Below are 19727 nucleotides of genomic sequence, written 5' to 3'. Positions count from 1 at the left end.
TCCTGTGACATTTTCTTATGAAAGAGAAAAAAAATAGGGTAAGTTTGCAGATAAAATTTTCTAAAAATTTGACATCTGTAGCCCCAATGGAATAAAGAATAATAATAATAGTAATAGTAATAAATTAGCAGTGAAGACAGTCTCAGAAACTTTCTCCATTGATTCTGGTTGATTTAGTCAAATGCAAAAAATAAGAGAAAAGAAAATTACATTGATCTATTTGCTCACTATTTTCTAGTTACAGATATTCTTTTTTTTTTTTAAGAGAGAGAGACAGAGAGAGAGAGAGAGAATTTTTTTAATATTTATTTTTTAGTTATCAGTGGACACAACATCTTTGTTTGTATGTGGTGCTGAGGATGGAACCCTGACCGCACACATGGCAGGCGAGCGCGCTACCGCTTGAGCCACATCCCCAGCCCCACAGATATTCTTTAATTTGCAATGAATGACCAAACAAAAAAACACCTTCTAGTTCTCTTCTTAAAATATCAACAAATTCTAGTCCTACCATATAATTTTAGTTTTTCATTCAAAGTGGTGTAAGACTTTACTCTTCATACTCATTCTTTTATGAAATGCCTTTAAAAGTGTTCAAAGTGTCCTACTGGGCAACAAAAAAGAAATAAAAGATATCTAAATTGAAAAGGAAGAAGTAAATTGTCTCTGTTTACAGATGACATTATCTTATACAGTATATAGAAAACCCTAAAGACTCCACCAAAAATCTGTTAGAACTAAAAAACAAATTTTAGAATACAAAATCAAATACAAAAATCAGTACAGTTTCAGGGCTGGGGAGGTGTAACTTAAAGTGCTTCCACTAGGAATCACTTTAAGTTGCACTGCAACAAACAAACAAACAAACATCAGTTGCATTTTTATAAACTAACACAAAATATCTGAAAAAGAAACGAAGAAGACAATTCCGCTTACAATAGCATCAAAAGGAATAAATGCAAGAAATGTAACTGAGAAAGTGAAAGATCTTTACACTGAAAAAACTATAAAATGTTGATGAAAGATACTGAAGAAGACAAAAATAAATGAAAAGATATCCCACATTCGTGGATTTTGAAGAATTAGTAATACTAAAATGTCCATAGTACACAAAGCCATCTACAGATTCAATGCAATCCCTCTCAAAATTCCAATGACATTTTTCATAGGTATAGAAAAAGCAATCCTAAAATTCATATGAACCACAAAAGACCCCAAATAATTAAAGCCATCTTTTTTTAAATTTTTTTAAATATTTAGTGTTTAGTTTTAGGTAGACACAATATCTTTTATTTTACATTTATGTGGTGCTGAGAATCGAACCCAGTACCTCAAGCATGTTAGGCAAGTTCTCTTCCACTGAGCCATAACCCCAGCCCCACAAAGCCATCTTAAGCAAGAAGAACAGACTTGGAAGCAGCCTTCTTCCTAACTTCAAATTACATTATAAAAGCTATAGTAATAAAATAGTATGGTACCAGCACAAAAACAGACACACAGACCAATGGAACCCAATGGAGGCTACAGAAACAAGCCTATGCATACATGGATAACCAAACTTTGACAAAGGTTCCAAAACTCACAATGGGGAAAGAACGGTCTCCTCAATAAATGGTGCTGGGAAAACTGGACATCCATGTGCAAAAAAAAAAAAAAAAGTTTTTTTATCTTACATCACACATTAAAAAAAAATCAACTTAACAGAATTAAATACTTAAACAAAATGCTAAACCATAAAACTCCTTAAAACAAACAAAAAACACAGGAGAAAGGTCCACAACATTGATCTTGGCAATGATAATTTGGAGATGGTAGTAAAAACACAGGCAATAATAACAAAAATAAGCAGGAGTAGGCAGTTAGTCTCATGCTATATTTCTCAAGAAAGTATCTGCTTAGGGGACTGTTGGGGCATACAAGAAGTGGTTGCAGGTTACAGGTAGCTCCACCTGGGGATTCCTGAGGACATGTCATTGTGAAAGATGTGGATTTCTTCATGAAACAGCCTAGGAATGAGACTGCAGGTACGGTACTAAAGAAGCTGGATGAATAGTACCAAAAGTACAAGGTTATGGAACTGAACCTTGCTCAAGAAAAGGAGGCTTAAAGGTCAGATTCCTGAAATGAAGCAGATTTTGTAAATTCTAAAATACATGCAGATGGAAATAAATAACCCACCAGTTGCCTGGAGACCGAATTCTTACTGACAGACAACCTGCACTGCAAAGCTTTGTTTCCTCCTATTGATACAGTTTGTCTGTGGTTGGAGGCTTATGTAATAGTTGAATATGATACTGGTGAAGCTCAGGCATTGTTGGAAAAGACTTTATCAACTACCACAAAAAAAATCTGGATTCTTTTGAGGAAAACATTGACTTTCTTTGAGATCAATTTACTACTACAGAAGTCAATATGGCCAGGGTTTATAATTGGACACGAAGAGCAGAAACAAACATGAGTCTACCAAGAACAAAGCATAATGCTGACAACCTGGTTCAGGTTGCTGGGTGTGGTGGTGCACATCTGTAATCCCAGCGGCTCTAGAGGCTGAGACAGGAAGATCACAAGTTCAAAGCCAGCCTCAGCAAAAGTGAGGCACTAAGAACTCAGTGAGACCCTGTCTCTAAATAAAGTACAAAACAGGACTGAGGATATGGATCAGTGGTCAAGGGCCCATGAGTTCAATCCCGGTACCCTCCCCCAAAAAAATGTGGTTCAGTTTTACAAATGTGTTATTTTAAATACTCCAGCATTCATTCTTCAAGAAGGAAATAAATGAATGTTTTTTAACAGCAACAGTGATTAAAACTTTTTTAAAAATATTAATAAGTGAGACTGCATCAAACTAAAATATTTCTGAACAGCAAAGGAAAAAAATCAACAAAATGAAAACAGCCTGTAGAATGGGAGAAAATCTGCAAACTACCTGTCTGATAAGAAGTTAATATCCCAAATATACCAAGAATTCATGCAACTCAAGAGAGAGAGAAAGAGGGTGGGGGGAAGAGCTGACTAAAAAGAATGAAAAAAGAACCTGAATAGAAATTTTTACAAAGACATACAAAGGACTAACAAACAAATATGTGGAAAATGTGTTCAATATCACTTATCATGTAATCATCAGGGGAATTCACATCAAAACCACAATAAAATAAATACCAAATATTGATGAGACTGTAGAGAAAACAGAACCCTTATACATTGTTGGCAGGAATGTAAATTGGTACAGCCTCACTATGATAAACAAGGTGGTTCCTCAAAAACAAAATAAATAAATAGAACTACCACATGATCCAGCAATTCCACTTCCTTGATACATAGCCAAAGAAAATAAAAACAGTTCTGTCATTAAAGAGATATCTGCGCTCCTATGTTCACTGCATCATTATTCACAATAGCTGGAATATAGACACAACCTAAGTATCTGTCAAGGAGTCCTGCCATTCGTAACAACCTGGATGAACCTGGAGTACATTATGCTAAGCAAAATAAGCCAGACGCAAAGTGAAATAATGTCAGGATTTCATTGATACATGAAATCTAAAATAAAAAGTCAAACCTATAGCATCAGAAAGGAGAAAAGTGGTTACTAGGGGTTGTGGGTGCAGAAAGTAGTAAAAAATTAATAAATTCTGGAGACTTAATGTACAGTATGGTGACTATTACTGTACAAGGTCATATAATGTATTATATACTTGAAATTCTTAAGTAATCTCACCATGCAGGTGTACAAAAAAGGTTACTATGTGAAGTAATAGATATGTAAGTCAACTTTATTATAGAAATCATCTCCCAAAATATATGTATATCAAATGTCATGTTGTATACATTGAATATATGCAATTTTGTCAATTATGCCTCAATACAGAGGAAGAAAACATAAATAAATAAATGTATATGCTCAAAGTATGATTTATTTGGTACACAGCTTCAGGTATATTTAATTTTGTTTGGGGACCATAAAAAATAACATAAAAATTTAAAAATAAATCTTATGTGCATATTTAAGATATGTGACATGGAATGTTATATAGATAGATAGATAGATAGATAGATATAGTAAAATAGTTACTAGTGGGGCAAATTAACATATCCAACACGTCACAATTATTCCCTCGACCCTCATGGCAAGAGGAGCTATTATCTACTCATTTAGCAAAAATCTTGAATATGATACACTATTATTATCTATAGTCCTCATATTGTACATTAGATTTCTAAATGCCTATCCACAAATGGATAAAAAAAAATGTCAGACACACACATGATATTGTCCATAATACAGACAGACCTGGAAGATATTATGCTAAGTGAAATAAGCCAGACACAGAAAAAATATTGCATGATCTCATTTATATGCAGAATTTATGGTGTTAAAAAAGGAAGCATGTGTGTTCAAATACAAAGATAGAGACCTGAAACAGTGGTTACTTATGGTTGGGGGAGAAGAAAATGAGGAGATGTAAGATCAAAGGATACAAAACAGCACAAGTGTAGGAGGAAGACCATGAAGATAATTCACTCCTTAACAGTACATGAGGGCAACCCTGTCAACAGAAGCATGGATATACCAAAGTTCTATCCCAAGTAGAAGGGCGTGGAATTTAAGAACTACCAACTCATTAGGGTTGGGGGTATACTCAGTGGCAGAATCCTTGCCTAGTTTATATGAGGCCCTGGGTTTTGTCCCTAGCACCACAAAAAAATAGCGGGGGTGGGGAGCAAGTACCACTTTAAAGTCTGAAGTCTCTCTAAAACTTTGTTACACAGCCATCATTATGAAAATATTTGTTTTACACCCTTTTATTCAGAAAAGCCTGGAATGTGGCAGGCATTCAGTCAATGAACACCTCTCCAGTAAAACCTGTTTCAAAGATCCTTGTGACTAGGTTCTAATTCTGGGCTTATTTCCACCGGCCACCCAACATATAACTGAGTGTCTCTCCCATGGCTCTGTCACTTGGGCTAACAATTAAATCCACTTTAAAAATTGACCTAAGGAGACACTTGACAGGTTAAATCTATTAAAATACATGTTTGCAGAGTATATCTACAATGCACTCCAAACTAAAAATAATCCACTTTTGGAGAAGTCATTTTAGAATATCTGAGCTACTCTCCTTTCATTGGCCTGATGTGGCTCTACCACACTTCAGTGCCTCTGAGTGTTATTAGCACTTGCCATACTAAGACTGGCAAAAACATTTTGAGTGCATAGGAGTTTATACTCATTTTTAATTAAATGTAAAAGATGTCCATACTGCCTCCTTATCTGGGCTTCAATATTTCCTCTGAGGTTATTTCTTTAAAATACATCCTAGGATTCCATTAATTGGGATTTCTAAAGTTCTATTATTTCATTCTTTCTAATGGTAAATAATGGGATAGTAATTGTCAAAAAAGATAATAAACTGTGAAAGACCTTCATTTGCTTTAAGCCCACACAAATATTAATCCTATCAAAAGAGAAAATAAACTGTGAAAGACCTTCATTTGCTTTAAGCCCACACAAATATTAATTCTATTTTGGTCTAAAGAAAGGGCAGGTCCTGGTTATAAGGTTGTTTACACAAACTATACTCGTATTAAACTTCATAGGCTTATATATTCAAAGCCAATTTTCTGTAAATTTGTTAAAATAGATTGACTTACAAAAAGAAACAAAGAAAACCAAGGGGTAGTATACAAGGAAGATTTTATAAGTCCCAAGCAATTAACCATTAGTTATTTGAACAACTAACACTGAAATGCTATTAACAAAAGAATTTACAACCTATAGTAAAAATAAGTGTAGTAGGATTTTATGTCAACTAATGGGCATTTATAATAACTGACCAAGTTCAGAGAGATTCATTTGGAGCCATTAATCCACTCTGAAAGAATGATTCCAGAAAAACCTGCAAATGCTTTGCTAAGCAGAAAAAAAAATTTTTAAATATTTCTACTGGGGCTGAGAATGTGGCTCAAATGGCAGCACACTCGCCTAGCATGCATGAGGCACTGGGTTCGATTCTCAGCACCACATAAAAATAAAATAAAAGATATTGTGTCCATCTAAAACTAAAAAATAAATATTAAAAAATATATATATTTCTATTGGCATAGTGCTTACATCTTGTACTATAATTTCCTTAATATATGCTAAGCACCAATTATATACCAGGTTCAGTATTCTGGAATGTTAAACTTCTATTTTAATTTTTTTTTTTTTGAGGTGGTGGGGGTGCCAGGGATTGAACCCAGGGGCATTTAACCACTGAGTCACATCCCCAGCCCTTTTTACATTTTATTTTGAGATAGAGTCTCCCTAAATTGTTTAGAGCCTTGCTAAATTGCTGAGGCTGGCTTTGAACTTGGAATTCTCCTGCCTCAGCATCATGAGCCACTGGAATTACAGGTATGTGCAACCATGCCCGGCTTTTAATTTTTTATACCTTTATTTTATTTATTTATGTGGTACTGAGGATCGAACCCAGTGCCCCAGACATGTGGAGCAAGTGCTCTACCACTGAGCCACAACCCCAGCTCCTAAATTCATTTTTTGATCACTCAAAACTTTTTGACAATAGGCCTCAACAAATGCTTATTAAGATTAATCTGATCATTTGTAGAGATCTATACATTTTTATTTCAATGACTTCCTAAGGTAGAACAACTATATGCTGCCCTGGCTCAAATCACAGCTGATATATTATAAACTGAACCCCAACTCTAAGCCAGGCACCCTGTGCTACTATAAGATGGTGATGTGGAAACTCAAAGCAGAAGTGGCAAGGACAGATAACAGGAAGGGACAAACACATAAGACTATTAACAATACAGAATTCACAAGACTTTACAACTCATTGGATACTGTAAATCAAACCAGAGAATATTTTAAGTTGTATTTCTAAACATTAGGTGAAATTTTAGTTTTTAATACATTTTCTAGCAATATTTACTAACTTGTTTTTTTAAGTGCCTAGGATCTGTACCTCCTATCAGCTCCCAATGAACATCACTCACCACACTGTAAGGATCATACCCTAGTTGTTTCTGTTTACCAAACTCTTAAATCAATGTACACAGTTTGTTGAATAAATGATTTGTAGCACTCATCTCTTCTTGTCTTTTGTTCTCACCACTTCTCCCCTCACTCTCATCCCTTCTATTATTGGTCATAATAGAACTAATGTACACTTTTGTTTTATTTTTTTAATGAGAATTGATGATCTGTGTTTTTAAGTACACCATTTTAAATTTATCTTAAAATTGTTTTTTTTGCTGTGCTACCCTATTTACCATTCCTTTTTGGGTTTTGTTTTTGTTTTGAGACAGAGTCTCTCTAAGTTGCCAGGCTGACCTTGAACTTGCAATCCTCCTGTCTCAGCCTCCCAAGTAGCTGGGATTACAGGTATGGGCCACCACATCCAGATAGTTCACTATTTGTTAAAGTTGACTCTGAAAAACAACCAATCTTGTTTAAAAGGGGAAAAAAAAAAAAACAAACATGTTTTTGGGTTGGGGAGTACATCAGAGGATATTAATCACTAATCAGAAAAAAAAATGTAGAAAAATTAAAACTTCCCCAATTTTAAGCAGACCTCTAAAAGGTTACTGGAGAGAAAGTGAAAGTCAAAGAGTTAAACAGAACTTCTTTCCATTATTCAAACCTCCAGAATATCATTGAAAATGTTACACTGGACATGTTTGAGCACTGAATATGTTAAAGACTTATTTCTACCTTATTTATTTTTTAAATATTTAAACTTTGTGTATGTAACATTTGTAATCAGATGGAAATGAGCCCTTTTTCCTTTCAAGTACTTGATTGTGTGCTGTTTGCAATCACAGAAGGTGAAGGGGCTTTCCAATGTTCTGGTTGTAATGCAGCAATTTTCTTTCAAGTTCCATTACAGGCTCCCAGATATTGCTCATCTCTACTCCCAAATCACTCAGCAAAACAAGATCCAAGAATTTAAAATAGTGAAAGGGACAGCTCCCATAAAGTGCTTCTTTCCTCCATGATAATGCAACATACCCCTACACACATAGATGTTATTTCTGATCATAAATAATAAAATCTACTTAATAACTTGGATGCCCCAATTTTGTATAAAATATAACCTTTATTTGATAGAAGTCCCCCAAAAGGTGACTTTAAGAAAAAATGACTTTGAAATATAGTACACTGAGATGCAGGAAAACTGTTAAGTTTGAGATTTTTTGCTTAGGGAACTCAATATCTCTTACAGAGAAATAATCATAATAAGCTTGTAATCAAACTCCTTGGCCATCTTTCCATTCATATCAGCTTTGAAAGTGTCACGATAAGAGATCTTTACATTCAGGAAAAAGAAAGCACAGGGCAAGAAGCCACAGGGCAGCCAGAGCCCCCCAAAGATACCAGGCAGCTGGGCTTGGACACAGAAACAGTCACACAAAGCCATTCTCCCGCCTGACAACAGAGAATGAGAGCATTCCCCAGGCTACAAAAGCCCGATCTGGCCAGAAAAGTTGGCGAAGACATCCAGCATAGGTACGGGCTACACAAGTTCCAGGTAAAGTTAGAAGTTACAAAGACCCAGATTCTGTGAAAATAGCGAATACTGAGAATGGGTGCTCACTGTCAGAACACCCCTTTCCCCCGGGGAAGCGAAGGCCAAAGGAGATGTATAAACCAACTTGGTAAAAACATAGAGCAGGCACTCACATCCCTCTCTCGGTCCCAAGCGCCTCAGGGCGCGCTGAGGTCCAGGCTGCGGTGGAGGACCGGTCCTCGCCCACCCAGACCAGCTGCCGAGGACTCAGACCTCGGTGACGAAGCACAGGGAGCTCGTTCCGGGCCACAGGAGGTGCAGTGACGCACTCCATCCCCTCACTTGCCGGTGTCTTCACACCAAGCGCGCAGCCTGGGCAAGGGGTGCTAGGACCCAAAGCACCGACGCGCACACCCCTCACCTGGCAGAAGCACCTCTGCGCCGCCGTCTCCGGGGGCTGCTGCCCACCATGGCCCGAGCGCAGCAGCCACACAGCACCCAGAAGGCCGATCAGGAAGCCCCAGCCGCGGCCCATAGCCGCTCCGGCCGTTCGTCGCCCCGCGTCTCCGAGTCCCCAGCACTCGGGCGCAGGCCGCGCGCCCTCAGATGAAGCCCAAGCGGGCCGGCCCCCGGCGGCGCCCCACCTCCGGGCCGCCTCCCAGGCCCGCCCTCGGTTCTCCCGCCTCTCAGGGGCCGCCACCTCCCGGCAGAGCCTGCGGACGTGCAGTGGCGCCCGCGCTGGCCGCCCGGGGCCTGGGGCCGGCTTCCTTCCCGCCGCGTGAGGCTGACGCACGAACCCGCTTCCCGGCTCTGTCCGGCCGCGCTCACCCCAGGGCCCCCGAGCCCCCGACTCGGCCCTGCCCAAAGTCCCCAGACCCCGCGCCGGTGTCGGGGTCCAGCCCACCCCCTGAGGAAGCCAAAGCCGGAGAGGCCTGTGTTTTCCTGCGGGGCCCCGCCCCAACCCGCTCACTGCTGGCCAATCCTTCCGTATCTCAGTGCAAGGAAATCGCCCGTACGAGAATTACGTGTCCTTAGTGCCCCTGACAGAGTCTTAAAGCTGAAAGGCATATTAGAGATCTTTTAGACCAGGGTTGCATATGTAATTTGGATTTTCTGGTGGCTACATCAAAAAAGCAAGAAGAAACAAACGAAACTATTTTAAATGTAGTTTTATTTAATTCCAATATGTGCTAAATATTTCAAAATGCAATCTTATTAATTTTATTCATAAACATTTCAGTTTTGTTTTTAAACCCAGTGTGTATCCTATACGAACTAGGCACATTTCATAGCCAAATGTGGCTAGTGTGAACTGGAATGGTAAGTTGTTGTCAGGACCACCTTCTGATTTTATAGGTAAAACAAGCCTAGAGAGGTGAGATTATATGATAAAGCCAAGTCCTAGTCCTGATCTTTTAACACTCAGCCAAGGAACTAGTCTATGAATTTTTGTTGTTATGATTGTTGTTTTAAAAAAGAACTGATGCTTTTCAACATCTTGTATATTAAAAGTTGGAATATTTTGGACATGGGGCATAGCTCAGTGGTAGAGTGCATGCCATATGGTCAGGCTCTGGTTTTTATGCCCCCACCTCCCATCCTGTACTGAGAGGCAGGGAGGATTTTAAAAAATTAGAAGAGGAGCTGAACTGACATCTTTCCAAAGAATACATACAAATAGCTAACAGGTATATGAAAAGGTGCTCACATCACTAATCATCAGGAAATGCAAATTTAAAACACACCTGTTAAAATAGCTATTATCAGAAAGACAATAGCCTGGTGTAGTGGAACAGGCCAGTAATCCTAGCTACTTGGGAACCTGAAATCCCAAGTAGTTGGGAGGCAAGAGTATCACAAGTTCAAGATCAGACTGGGCAATTTAGGGAGACTTTGTCTCCAAGTCAAATTAAAAGGGCAAGAATGTCATTCAGTAGTGCAGCACTTGCCTAAGTAGGAGACTCTGAGCCACCAACGATGCACAACCAACTTGGAAGACAGTATGGAGGTTCCTAAAGAAACTCAAAATTACCTTATGATCTTTTGGATCTATACCACATGTCATATATACCCACATGAATTTAAATCAGTAAATCTGCACTCTCATGTTTGTTTCAGCATTACTATGTAATCTTATGACATTACTCTTTCAGCAAGGATTATGTCTCAAACATACCTGAGAGTCCCAGAGATACCAACAAGGAACTTTTTGCACATGTTTTGGAATGAATGACTTTCTTATGACAATAGTATTAGTTGAATATCAGACCATCAAAAATGAGAATGGTAGCTCAATGTAGAGTGCTTACCTAGCATGTGTGAGGCACTGGGTTCAATTCACAGCACATAAATACATAAATAAAATAAAGGTCTACCAACACCTAAAAATATATATATTAAAAAAAAGATTCATTGACCACTAAAACATTTTTTAACAAAATGAGAATAAAGCTTCAGAAGGAAGCATGAATCAGCTCAAGATTTCACCCTGATGCAATAGTCTGCAACCTGGGGGAGCTTAAAATTTTCAATATCCCCATGATAGAAGTTCCATTCCAGATCTTGACAATGCTCCAGTAGCAGCTGCTGCTCTCCAATCTTTGCAATGCCACCCAAAGATGACACGAAGAAAGATGCCAGAAAGTCGGCAAGAAAGACAAGGACCCCCAGTGAACAAATCTGGGAGCAAAGCCAAAAAAGAAGAATTGGTCCAAAGGCAAAGTTCAGGACAAGCTGAATAATCTAGTCTTGACAAAGCTTCTTATGTCAAACTCTGTAAGGAAGTTCCCAACTATAAGCTTATAAGACCCAGCTGTGGTCTCTGAGAGACAGAAGATGCAAGGTTTCCTGGCCAGGGAAGCGTTTCAGGAGCTCCTCAGTAAAGGGCTTATCAAACTGATTTCAAAGCACAGAGCTCAAGTAATTTATACCAGAAATACCAAGGGTAGAGATGTCCCAGCTGTTGGTGAAGATGCATGAACAGGTCCAATCAACTGTACATTTGGAAAAATAAAACTTAATAAACAACAACAAAAGAAGTTCTATTCCATAAAACTCAAAATCTTGCTCAGAACAGATTTCTAACAAACTTAACAGAAATAATATGCATGTAAGACATATGTTTTTACTTTATTGTCTTGATAGTTATAATTTTTTCTTTCAGATTTGTGAGGGATTTTTAGACATGTCAACTAGTTTTATATCACTGACATTTCCCTGAGAGTCCTTTAAGTCAGTCTTTTGTGTGAGTGTACTTCAAATAGGCTTAGCTGAGCATTAGGCTCATCTGTGTTGGCCCATGAAATAAATGATTAGTCATTCAACAACTATTTCAAGAACACTCACAGGGTACATAGTTCAATTTTTGATTTCTGAAAGCCTAGCCTCCCATCTATTATGACTTTACTAAACAACATTAAATTTTTTAGAGATGAACATGGTCACAACCTCGTTATTCTAATGCTAGTGATTATAATAACATAACTTAAAGTACACAGCATTTCTTGATGGAATTCTGATTACTGTGCAAATGACACCTATTATTATTTATTTACTTTTTAATGACTAAAGTAGGAAGTGGCTTGAGCCCAATTTCTCAAAATGAGACATGGAGATTTCTATGGGTAACCTCTGAGTACTTACACTTTTTCCAACATTCAAAAGATAAGAAAGAAAATAATGTGAAGCAGAAAAAAAAAGGCTAAGTAAAATTTAAAGGTTTGATACTATTTGATTAGAGCTATTTATCTAACTAATCTTTATTAATTATAAATGTGCATGTTACATTGTTAGATGCTTCTCTTAAGGTGTTTAGGATCCTCTGAGATGGGAAGGCAGGCCACCTAAGCTCTGTTTTTGCCTTTACCTCAAGTTCCTGAAAGAGGAGCTATATATAGTTACTGATGTCACTCCTTAATTTCCATTTCATGCCTTAACCCACTGTGCAGTCTGGTTTCTGGCTCCATTCTCCGGAAACATCTTCCTTTTCATATGACATTCTTATTGCCAAATCCAGTGATCATTTTTCATGAAACCTCTGCCGCATTTTGATAAAGCCAATTCTTCTCTCCTTGAATTCCACATTCACCACCACTCCAATTTCTCCCTATACTTTTCTGATATTATTTAACCATGTCCTCTGGGAGCTTTTCCCCAGCCCACTTCTAAGATGTGAATATTCCCCAGGATTCCATCTTTTGTTCAATGTTCGTCTAAGCCCACCACAGGAGAAAATCACCCAGTCTCCTGATTCTAAATACCTCCTCTATACTCATCACTCCCAAATCTGTATCTCTAGTTCAGATCCCTCCCCTGAGCTTCAAGATTCATGTGTCTAGTTCGACACATCCAACTGGTTTCTCAGAAACACTTGGTTATACCATATTTATCTAGTTATCTATAAAGCAGGAAGCTATCTTCAATTTCTGCTGCTCTCTCACTCCCCACGATATGTTGATACAGCAAGTTCTGTCTTCCTGTCCTCCACATATATCCTCATTGACTCCTTCCTCTCCATCTTTACAACCAAGGACTTTATTGTCCCTCACCTGATTTATTTCCTCATTCCCTTAAATAATCACCCAGCTTCCAGGTTTGTACTCCTCAAAAAACATTTTCCTCACTAGGTTGATGTCTCAAAAATGTAAATCTGACCACATTATACCTTTTTAAAAAAACCTTCAATGCTCCCAGTTGTCTGAAAAATTAAGCCCAAGACTCTCAGAATGTCACTCGGGGTCCCCCTTGATCTTTCCCATCTACTCCAGCTTCATTTCCGGTAGCTCTCCAACTTAAAATCATCAAACTGCTAACATTCCCCCATCCATGAATGTTGTTTCCAGTCTTAAAATCTTTCTACCTGAAATGAGCTTCCATTCCTGAAATGTTTACTACCCTGCCCCAAGCTATGGGACTGACTTTGGGTGACTTTAACTACTTTAAGATTCTGCTCAGGCCCTGTTACCTCCATGAAGTCTTCTCTAACCCCTCCTCTGAGGTTGGATTAACTCCTCTTCTTTGGTCCATAAGGTTGTGTAAGTGTACTTACCATATGCAATAAAATATATGTTTATGTATAGGCTTTCTCTCATTCAACAAGTGGGTAGAGGACTTGTCTTGATATTTTCAGGTTCCTCAGCACTTAGGACCATATATATGTGTTTCAGAAGACAACTTGTGAATGCACTAATGAGTGTACAAATAAATTAGTTAATTAACAAACCTGAAAATATAATAACAACCTGATATGTCACAGGGCAATGTGTTGTTTAAACAAACATATTCAAACAAATACCATAAACTTAGAAGCCAAGGAATAATATTGGACAGAGTAATTGTGGGTGGGAACACAACAGAATTCAAAGTGACAAGGCAAAAATACATAAAAGGTGATGCAGGAAAACCAAAGACAAAGCAGAGGTCAACTATCAATTGAGTCATGAGAAAAAAAAAATAAAGTTTCTAAATTCATTTAGAAAATAATTTTAAGTTCAGTATTATCTAGTCTAGAATGGCTACAAACTCTAGAGACTCTAAATTCAGAACAATTCCAAAGAAAGGTGAGAATTCTGAACTGAAGAAAAGAATGGATTATCTGAACACTTCCCCACCAGCTACTCTATGTTAAAATATCTCCCTCACCTCCAGATCACTGGTAGTGCTCAGCTCCCGGACTGCAGCCTGTGTGCACACTTGCTTTCACTCACCCCATTCTGCCCAATCCCCATTCTTAAAGAGGACTGTAAGATTCTTCCAGGAATAAACAGTGGCATCAAAAAAAAAAAAAAAAAAAAAAAACAACAAGATAGGGACTAGGGTCAATGGTAGAGTGCTTGCCTAGCATATGTAGGGTTTGATTCTCAGCAACACATATAAATAAAATAAAGGTCCATTGACAACTAAAAAAATTTAAAAACAAACAAACAAACAACAAGATAGCTAGATGCCCCTCACATTCATTAAGAATTTCACTGCCTTTATAGTGCCTCACTCAATGATCAGAAAGCCAAGGCTCATGAGGAAAGCCTCCAACATGAAGCAGGCCAAAACACATAGGAAACAGGAACTGAGGAAAAAGAAGAGTGAAGAAAGAAAAACAAAGTGATAATCAATATCCTCAAACACATAAGAAATGAATTCTACAAAAAGCAACAACCAGAGAACAAGAAAGAGCTCTTGTAAACTAAAAATAACAAAACAAAATGTTTCAACAGAAACATTCTAGATAGTGGAATAAATAGACAAAGAAGTAGAAGCAGATGAGAAAAGATGACAAATTAGGGGATTAATCCAAAGGGAACAGAGGAACAGACTCTGACTAATTCTAAGAGTATCACTAAGACAGAACATGAAAACAGAGAAGAGGAAATAGCCTTTGAAGTAATTCAAGAGAATATCCAAAGCTGGGCGTGGTAGTACATACCTATAATGATTTGGGAGGCTGAAGCAGGAGGATCAAGCAATTTAGTGAGACTCCATCTCAAAATAAAAAATAAATAGGGATAAGGATGTAGCTCAATAGTAAAGCGCCCCTGGTTTCAATCCCTGGTATAAAAAAAAAATAAAATAAAATAAAAAATAAAAAAAACTAGCCAAAATTCAAGGATGGCTTTTTAGATTGATAGGGACCATGAATGCTTACTTCAGTAGGTAGAAAATGCCCCTAACAGAGATAAAACTTTCAGAAAAACCAGAAACCTGGTCTGCTGCCAAGAACTGAGAATCAGAAGGGAGGTTTAGAAGCACTAGAAGCTACAGGACAATGAATCAAGGCCTTCAAAATTCTGAGAATTCTATAGCCAGGCAAACTCAAGTGTCAGAGTAGATTTAAGATATATTAAGATACACAGGTCTCAAATGTATAGCTTTGAATCCTTTCTGAGAAAATTACTAAAAGAATGTGATCCAACTAACCGAAGGAATAAAACAAAAAAGAAAACTGGAATATCAGGAAAGAGAAGATAGCACATAGGAGAGGAGTTAGAGAAGTTGTAAGAATTTAGAACAAGAAGATTGAGACTCCAGAAGCACTGTTTGTAGTTGAAAAGTAGAATTGGGGGGAATCCAAGATGTCACTGATTTTCTGAACAGCGCTTGTCAGAGGTTTACAGTTGTGTAGAAAAGTTGGGGAAAATCAAAGATTAAATAAAACAAAACTGAGCCTATTTGTTTAAAAAAAGACAACTTTTTATTCCAGACAGTTCAAAAAGGTTTTACAATAAGGCAAATATAACTATAGTCTTTTTCTTGACATACATAGCCCCGTAATGAAACTATAATTAGGTAGAAGTAGGAAAAGTGGGGGTCTGAAGTGATATAAACATGGTAAATCTTTACCTTCTTAATTGAAAAGTGAAAAGATAAATTCTAGCCAAGCATACTTATAATCCCAGTGATTTGGGAGGCTGAGGTGGGAGGATAGCAAGTTAGAGGCCAATCTTGGCAATTTAGTGAGACCCTATCGCAAAATAAAAATTGAAAAAAGGTTTGGAGTGCAGCTCAATGGTAAGACACCCCTGGGTTCAATCCCTAGTAACACACACACACACACACACACACACACACACACACAAATCCTAAAATCGGTATATCAAGAAATAGCCAACATGCTGGGCACAGTGATACACCCTTATAATCCACGCTACTCAGGAGGTTAAGGCAGAAGTATCACAAATTCAACACCAGTCTGGGCAACTTAGTGAGACCTGGTCTTTAAAGAAAACAAGGATTAAGGATGTAGCTCAATGGTAGAGCACTGGCCTCGTATGCATAAGGCCCTGAATTCAGGCTCAAGTATAGCAAAACAAAGGGAAAAGGAAGAAATATATGCATATTTAGAAATATAAAGGTAAATATAGAAGAAGCATGTCTTTAAAATGGGGAAATGAGACTCAGGGTTAGAGTAGGGTAGGGTAATAGACTCTTTGTTTTCAATCTATGTAGTATTTTTTAAAATTATATAAAATTATATGTATATTTTTAAAGTTATTATTTAAAAATGTAATCATTATTTTGGTTAAAAGAGTATTTTCCAGAAGCCTACAGACTCCAACTTCTATTCCTACCTCAGTTATCGTTCTGCTTAGCCTTGGACCTATCTAATTAAGTACCTTCTGGTAGGAATTTGGAGTATGTATTTGGAATGAAAATTTTCTAAAAATTCAAGAGTCTGCTGGCCATGGTGGTTCATATCTGTAATCCCAGTGACTTTCATCTAGGCTGAGGTGGAAGATCACTTAAGTCCATATGTTTAAGACCAACTTGGGCAACATATTGAGATCCTGTCTCAAAGTTATGGTTGATATGTGAGCAAAAGTAGTTGCCACCTGCCTTCATGGTAATGTTTCCTAATTTCTCTCTAAAAAAATATGAGTTCCTGTTGTATTAGTTACCTACCACTGTGTAACAAAGTTAGTGACTTAAAACAACAAACAAAATTTGTCGTCTTACATTTTTTATGAGCCAGTGATTTAGGAGCTGCTGTCCTGGGTTGTATGACTCAGTCTCATGCTGTTGCAATCACAACTAGGCCTACAGTCATCTGAAGTCATACTAGGGCTGAGTGATCCACTACCAAGGCAGCTCACTCACTCACACACCTGTTGACAGGAGGCTTTGTGGATCCTTACTGGCTGTGGGCCTTTCTGTAGGTCTGCTGATACATCCTCTTGGCATGGAGCTGGCTCCCCAAAGGGAGTGCTGAGGGAGAAGAGGAAGGCATAATACTTTTTATGACCTTGTCTCAATAGATGCCACACTGTCACTTCTGCTTTATTCTATTCATCATAACAAGTCACTAAGACAGCCTGGATGTGGTGGCGAATACTTGTAATCCCAGTGAGTTGGGAGGTTGAGACAGGAGGATTGAAAGTTCAAGGCCTTCCTCAGAAATTTAGTGAGGCCCCAAGTAACTTAGCAAGACCTCGTCTCAAAATAAAAAATAATAAAAAGGACTGGGGATGTAGCTTAGTGGTTAAGTGCACCCCCCCCCTTCAATCCCTTGTATTAAAAAAAAAAAGATACTAGTCTGGGGAGAGGAATTAGGCTTAAAGTAGAAACAAACAAACAAACAAAAAAATGTGTACATATTTTAAAACCAGCACACCAATCCGTGCTGGATTGTAAGAGAGTAGATTGGGAGACTATCCTTACATGATTTATGAATGCCTAAATCTAGCTCATCACTTTTTGTTATGATATTACTCTTTATGACTCCAAAATAAACTGATATTGCCCTACCTTCCTATATCACTTCTATTCTGATATTTAAAACTCCTTGAGTACCAGTGACATTTCTTGTCTTCTTTTTTTGTATCTCTGCTTAACCTATTTATAATAGTGCTTGAAATATTCTTTCATTCTGTATATGTGAATACACTTACATGTAAGTCTCCTAATCTACTTATATATGCACATATACATATGTATCTCTCTCTCTCTCTCTCTCTCTCTCTCTCTCTATATATATATATATATATATATATATATATATATATATATATCTCGTGTTTTTAGACACTGTGCTATATACCAGTAATACAGTCATGAGCAATACATAGTCACAATCCTTGTGTAAATTCTTGGGCTTAGTCTACTGGGGAAGGGGAAGACACTAAAGGTTTAATCACATTTGTGAACATATAATTACAAATTGAACTACATTTGCTGATGGAGAGAAATATAGTCTTATAGGTGCATATAAAATAGGAACAGGGTTAGTATAGCCAAAATAGGTGAAAATAGAAAGTTCATCAGAAATTGAATTTTGCCAAATGGGTAAAAGAAAAAGAACAAGGTTCCAAGGAAGTTACAATATTAGTAAGAGTGATGTTAAAATACTTCGCTAGTATGTGCTCATATTTGTTGATTTGAACCAAAACTGACCTTTTTTTTTTTTTGCCTTATCTTTCCTTCTTCTTGATATCAGAGGTGATATATTTTGGTATGGACAGACTAGTCTAACCAGAGTAGTTATAACTGAGTGGGAGAAGGAACTATCTCTGCCCACCTCACCTTGTTTACTGTCTACTGCAAACAAAGAAGTCATATTTAAAAAAAAATATATTCACACATTACCCATATGATTTTTTAAAATAAATTTGAAGACCTCCTTTCTGTGACATTTGATAATTCACATAAATTTGCACCTTATTTGTAAAGTGTAGAACATATATGTGTGTATGTGTACATATATGAATTCATTTGTTTATTTGGCAATGCTGGGGATTAGACTTAGGATTATTACATATGCCAGGCAAGTGCTGTACCACTGAACTATACCCCCAGCCCAGAAATAACAATTTAAAAGAACATTATTGAAGGCTTACTATGTGATGGATGTTGGGTTAGCAACTTTAGGTACAATTTCTTATTTAATACTCATGGCAACCTTTTAGATAGGTCCAGTTATGCTCATTTTACAAAGATAACCAAAGACTAAGCAAATTTTCCAAAATCATAGAAATCTGACAGTTTAGCGCACCTCAAAGACCCTGTCTCAGCCACTTCAGCATTCTTATCTGTGCTCCATCTCTCTACTCATTGACTCCCTCTTTGTTTCTAGAAGTAGCTGAGCTCTTTTTCACCTCAGGACCTTGCTCTTGCTCTTCCTCTGTTCAGAAGGTTCTACAGTTTGGTGCATTCTCATCTCAGACGTTTGTTCTAAATTAATTATCCCCATTTGATTCTATTACATCACCGTGTTTCATTTCCATCATAGCACTTAACACTCTAAAACTATTAATTTCCCTACTAGATCACAAGCAGATCTATCAGTACCTCATTCTTTTTTTTATTGGTTATTCAAAACATTACAAATCAGTACCTCATTCATTCGCTGAAACTTTCTACTTGTTCTGTAACTGCAGGTGTTATACGAAAAAGCCATCTGTGTTACACCGATAGGCTCTCAGACCAATTTTGAGGTATTACTCCTTGTTCCACTCCCTTCTCAGTTTATTACAACTGAGCTTTCTGTGGTTGAAAGGTCTTTCACTAACCCGCGCCCTGCTTTACCCTTCCTGGTCGGCAGGGAGCGGTATAGTTGGAGGCCTTGTTTCCTGTGCAGGGGCACTCTAGGCGAGACAAGACACCGAGGCGAGAGACGTAAGTAGCAAGGCGGGGCTAAGCGGAAGGGGCGGGACATTCGTAAATCCGCCCCTCCAGGCCGGCTCTCCCCCCGCTCGCCCCGCCCCTTCCCCCGCCCGGGCG

The 19727-nt window shown here is 37.8% G+C and overlaps 1 protein-coding gene and 2 pseudogenes across 1 annotated transcript in view; 2 read left to right on the top strand and 1 right to left on the bottom strand.

Annotated features, from left to right (window-relative positions):
• Positions 1-9346, bottom strand: part of Ero1a (endoplasmic reticulum oxidoreductase 1 alpha) — a 45440-nt gene extending 36094 nt beyond the window's left edge. Inside the window, exon 1 of the mRNA XM_076850493.2 lies at positions 8941-9346. Coding sequence (XP_076706608.1) covers positions 8941-9054 — 114 coding nt within the window. The 5' untranslated portion in view covers positions 9055-9346. The remainder of the gene's footprint in view (positions 1-8940) is intronic.
• LOC143393883 (prefoldin subunit 3 pseudogene) lies at positions 1917-2480 on the top strand (annotated as a pseudogene).
• Positions 9347-11124: 1778 nt separating the features above from the next.
• Positions 11125-11498, top strand: LOC143393882 (small ribosomal subunit protein eS25 pseudogene; annotated as a pseudogene).
• Positions 11499-19727: the final 8229 nt, after the last annotated feature.

Source organism: Callospermophilus lateralis, chromosome 3, assembly GCF_048772815.1.
Source record: "Callospermophilus lateralis isolate mCalLat2 chromosome 3, mCalLat2.hap1, whole genome shotgun sequence".
In the NCBI taxonomy this organism is placed as follows: Eukaryota; Metazoa; Chordata; class Mammalia; order Rodentia; family Sciuridae; genus Callospermophilus; species Callospermophilus lateralis.
Note: the sequence above shows the minus strand (reverse complement) of the source record. Positions and strands in the feature narration are given on the sequence as shown.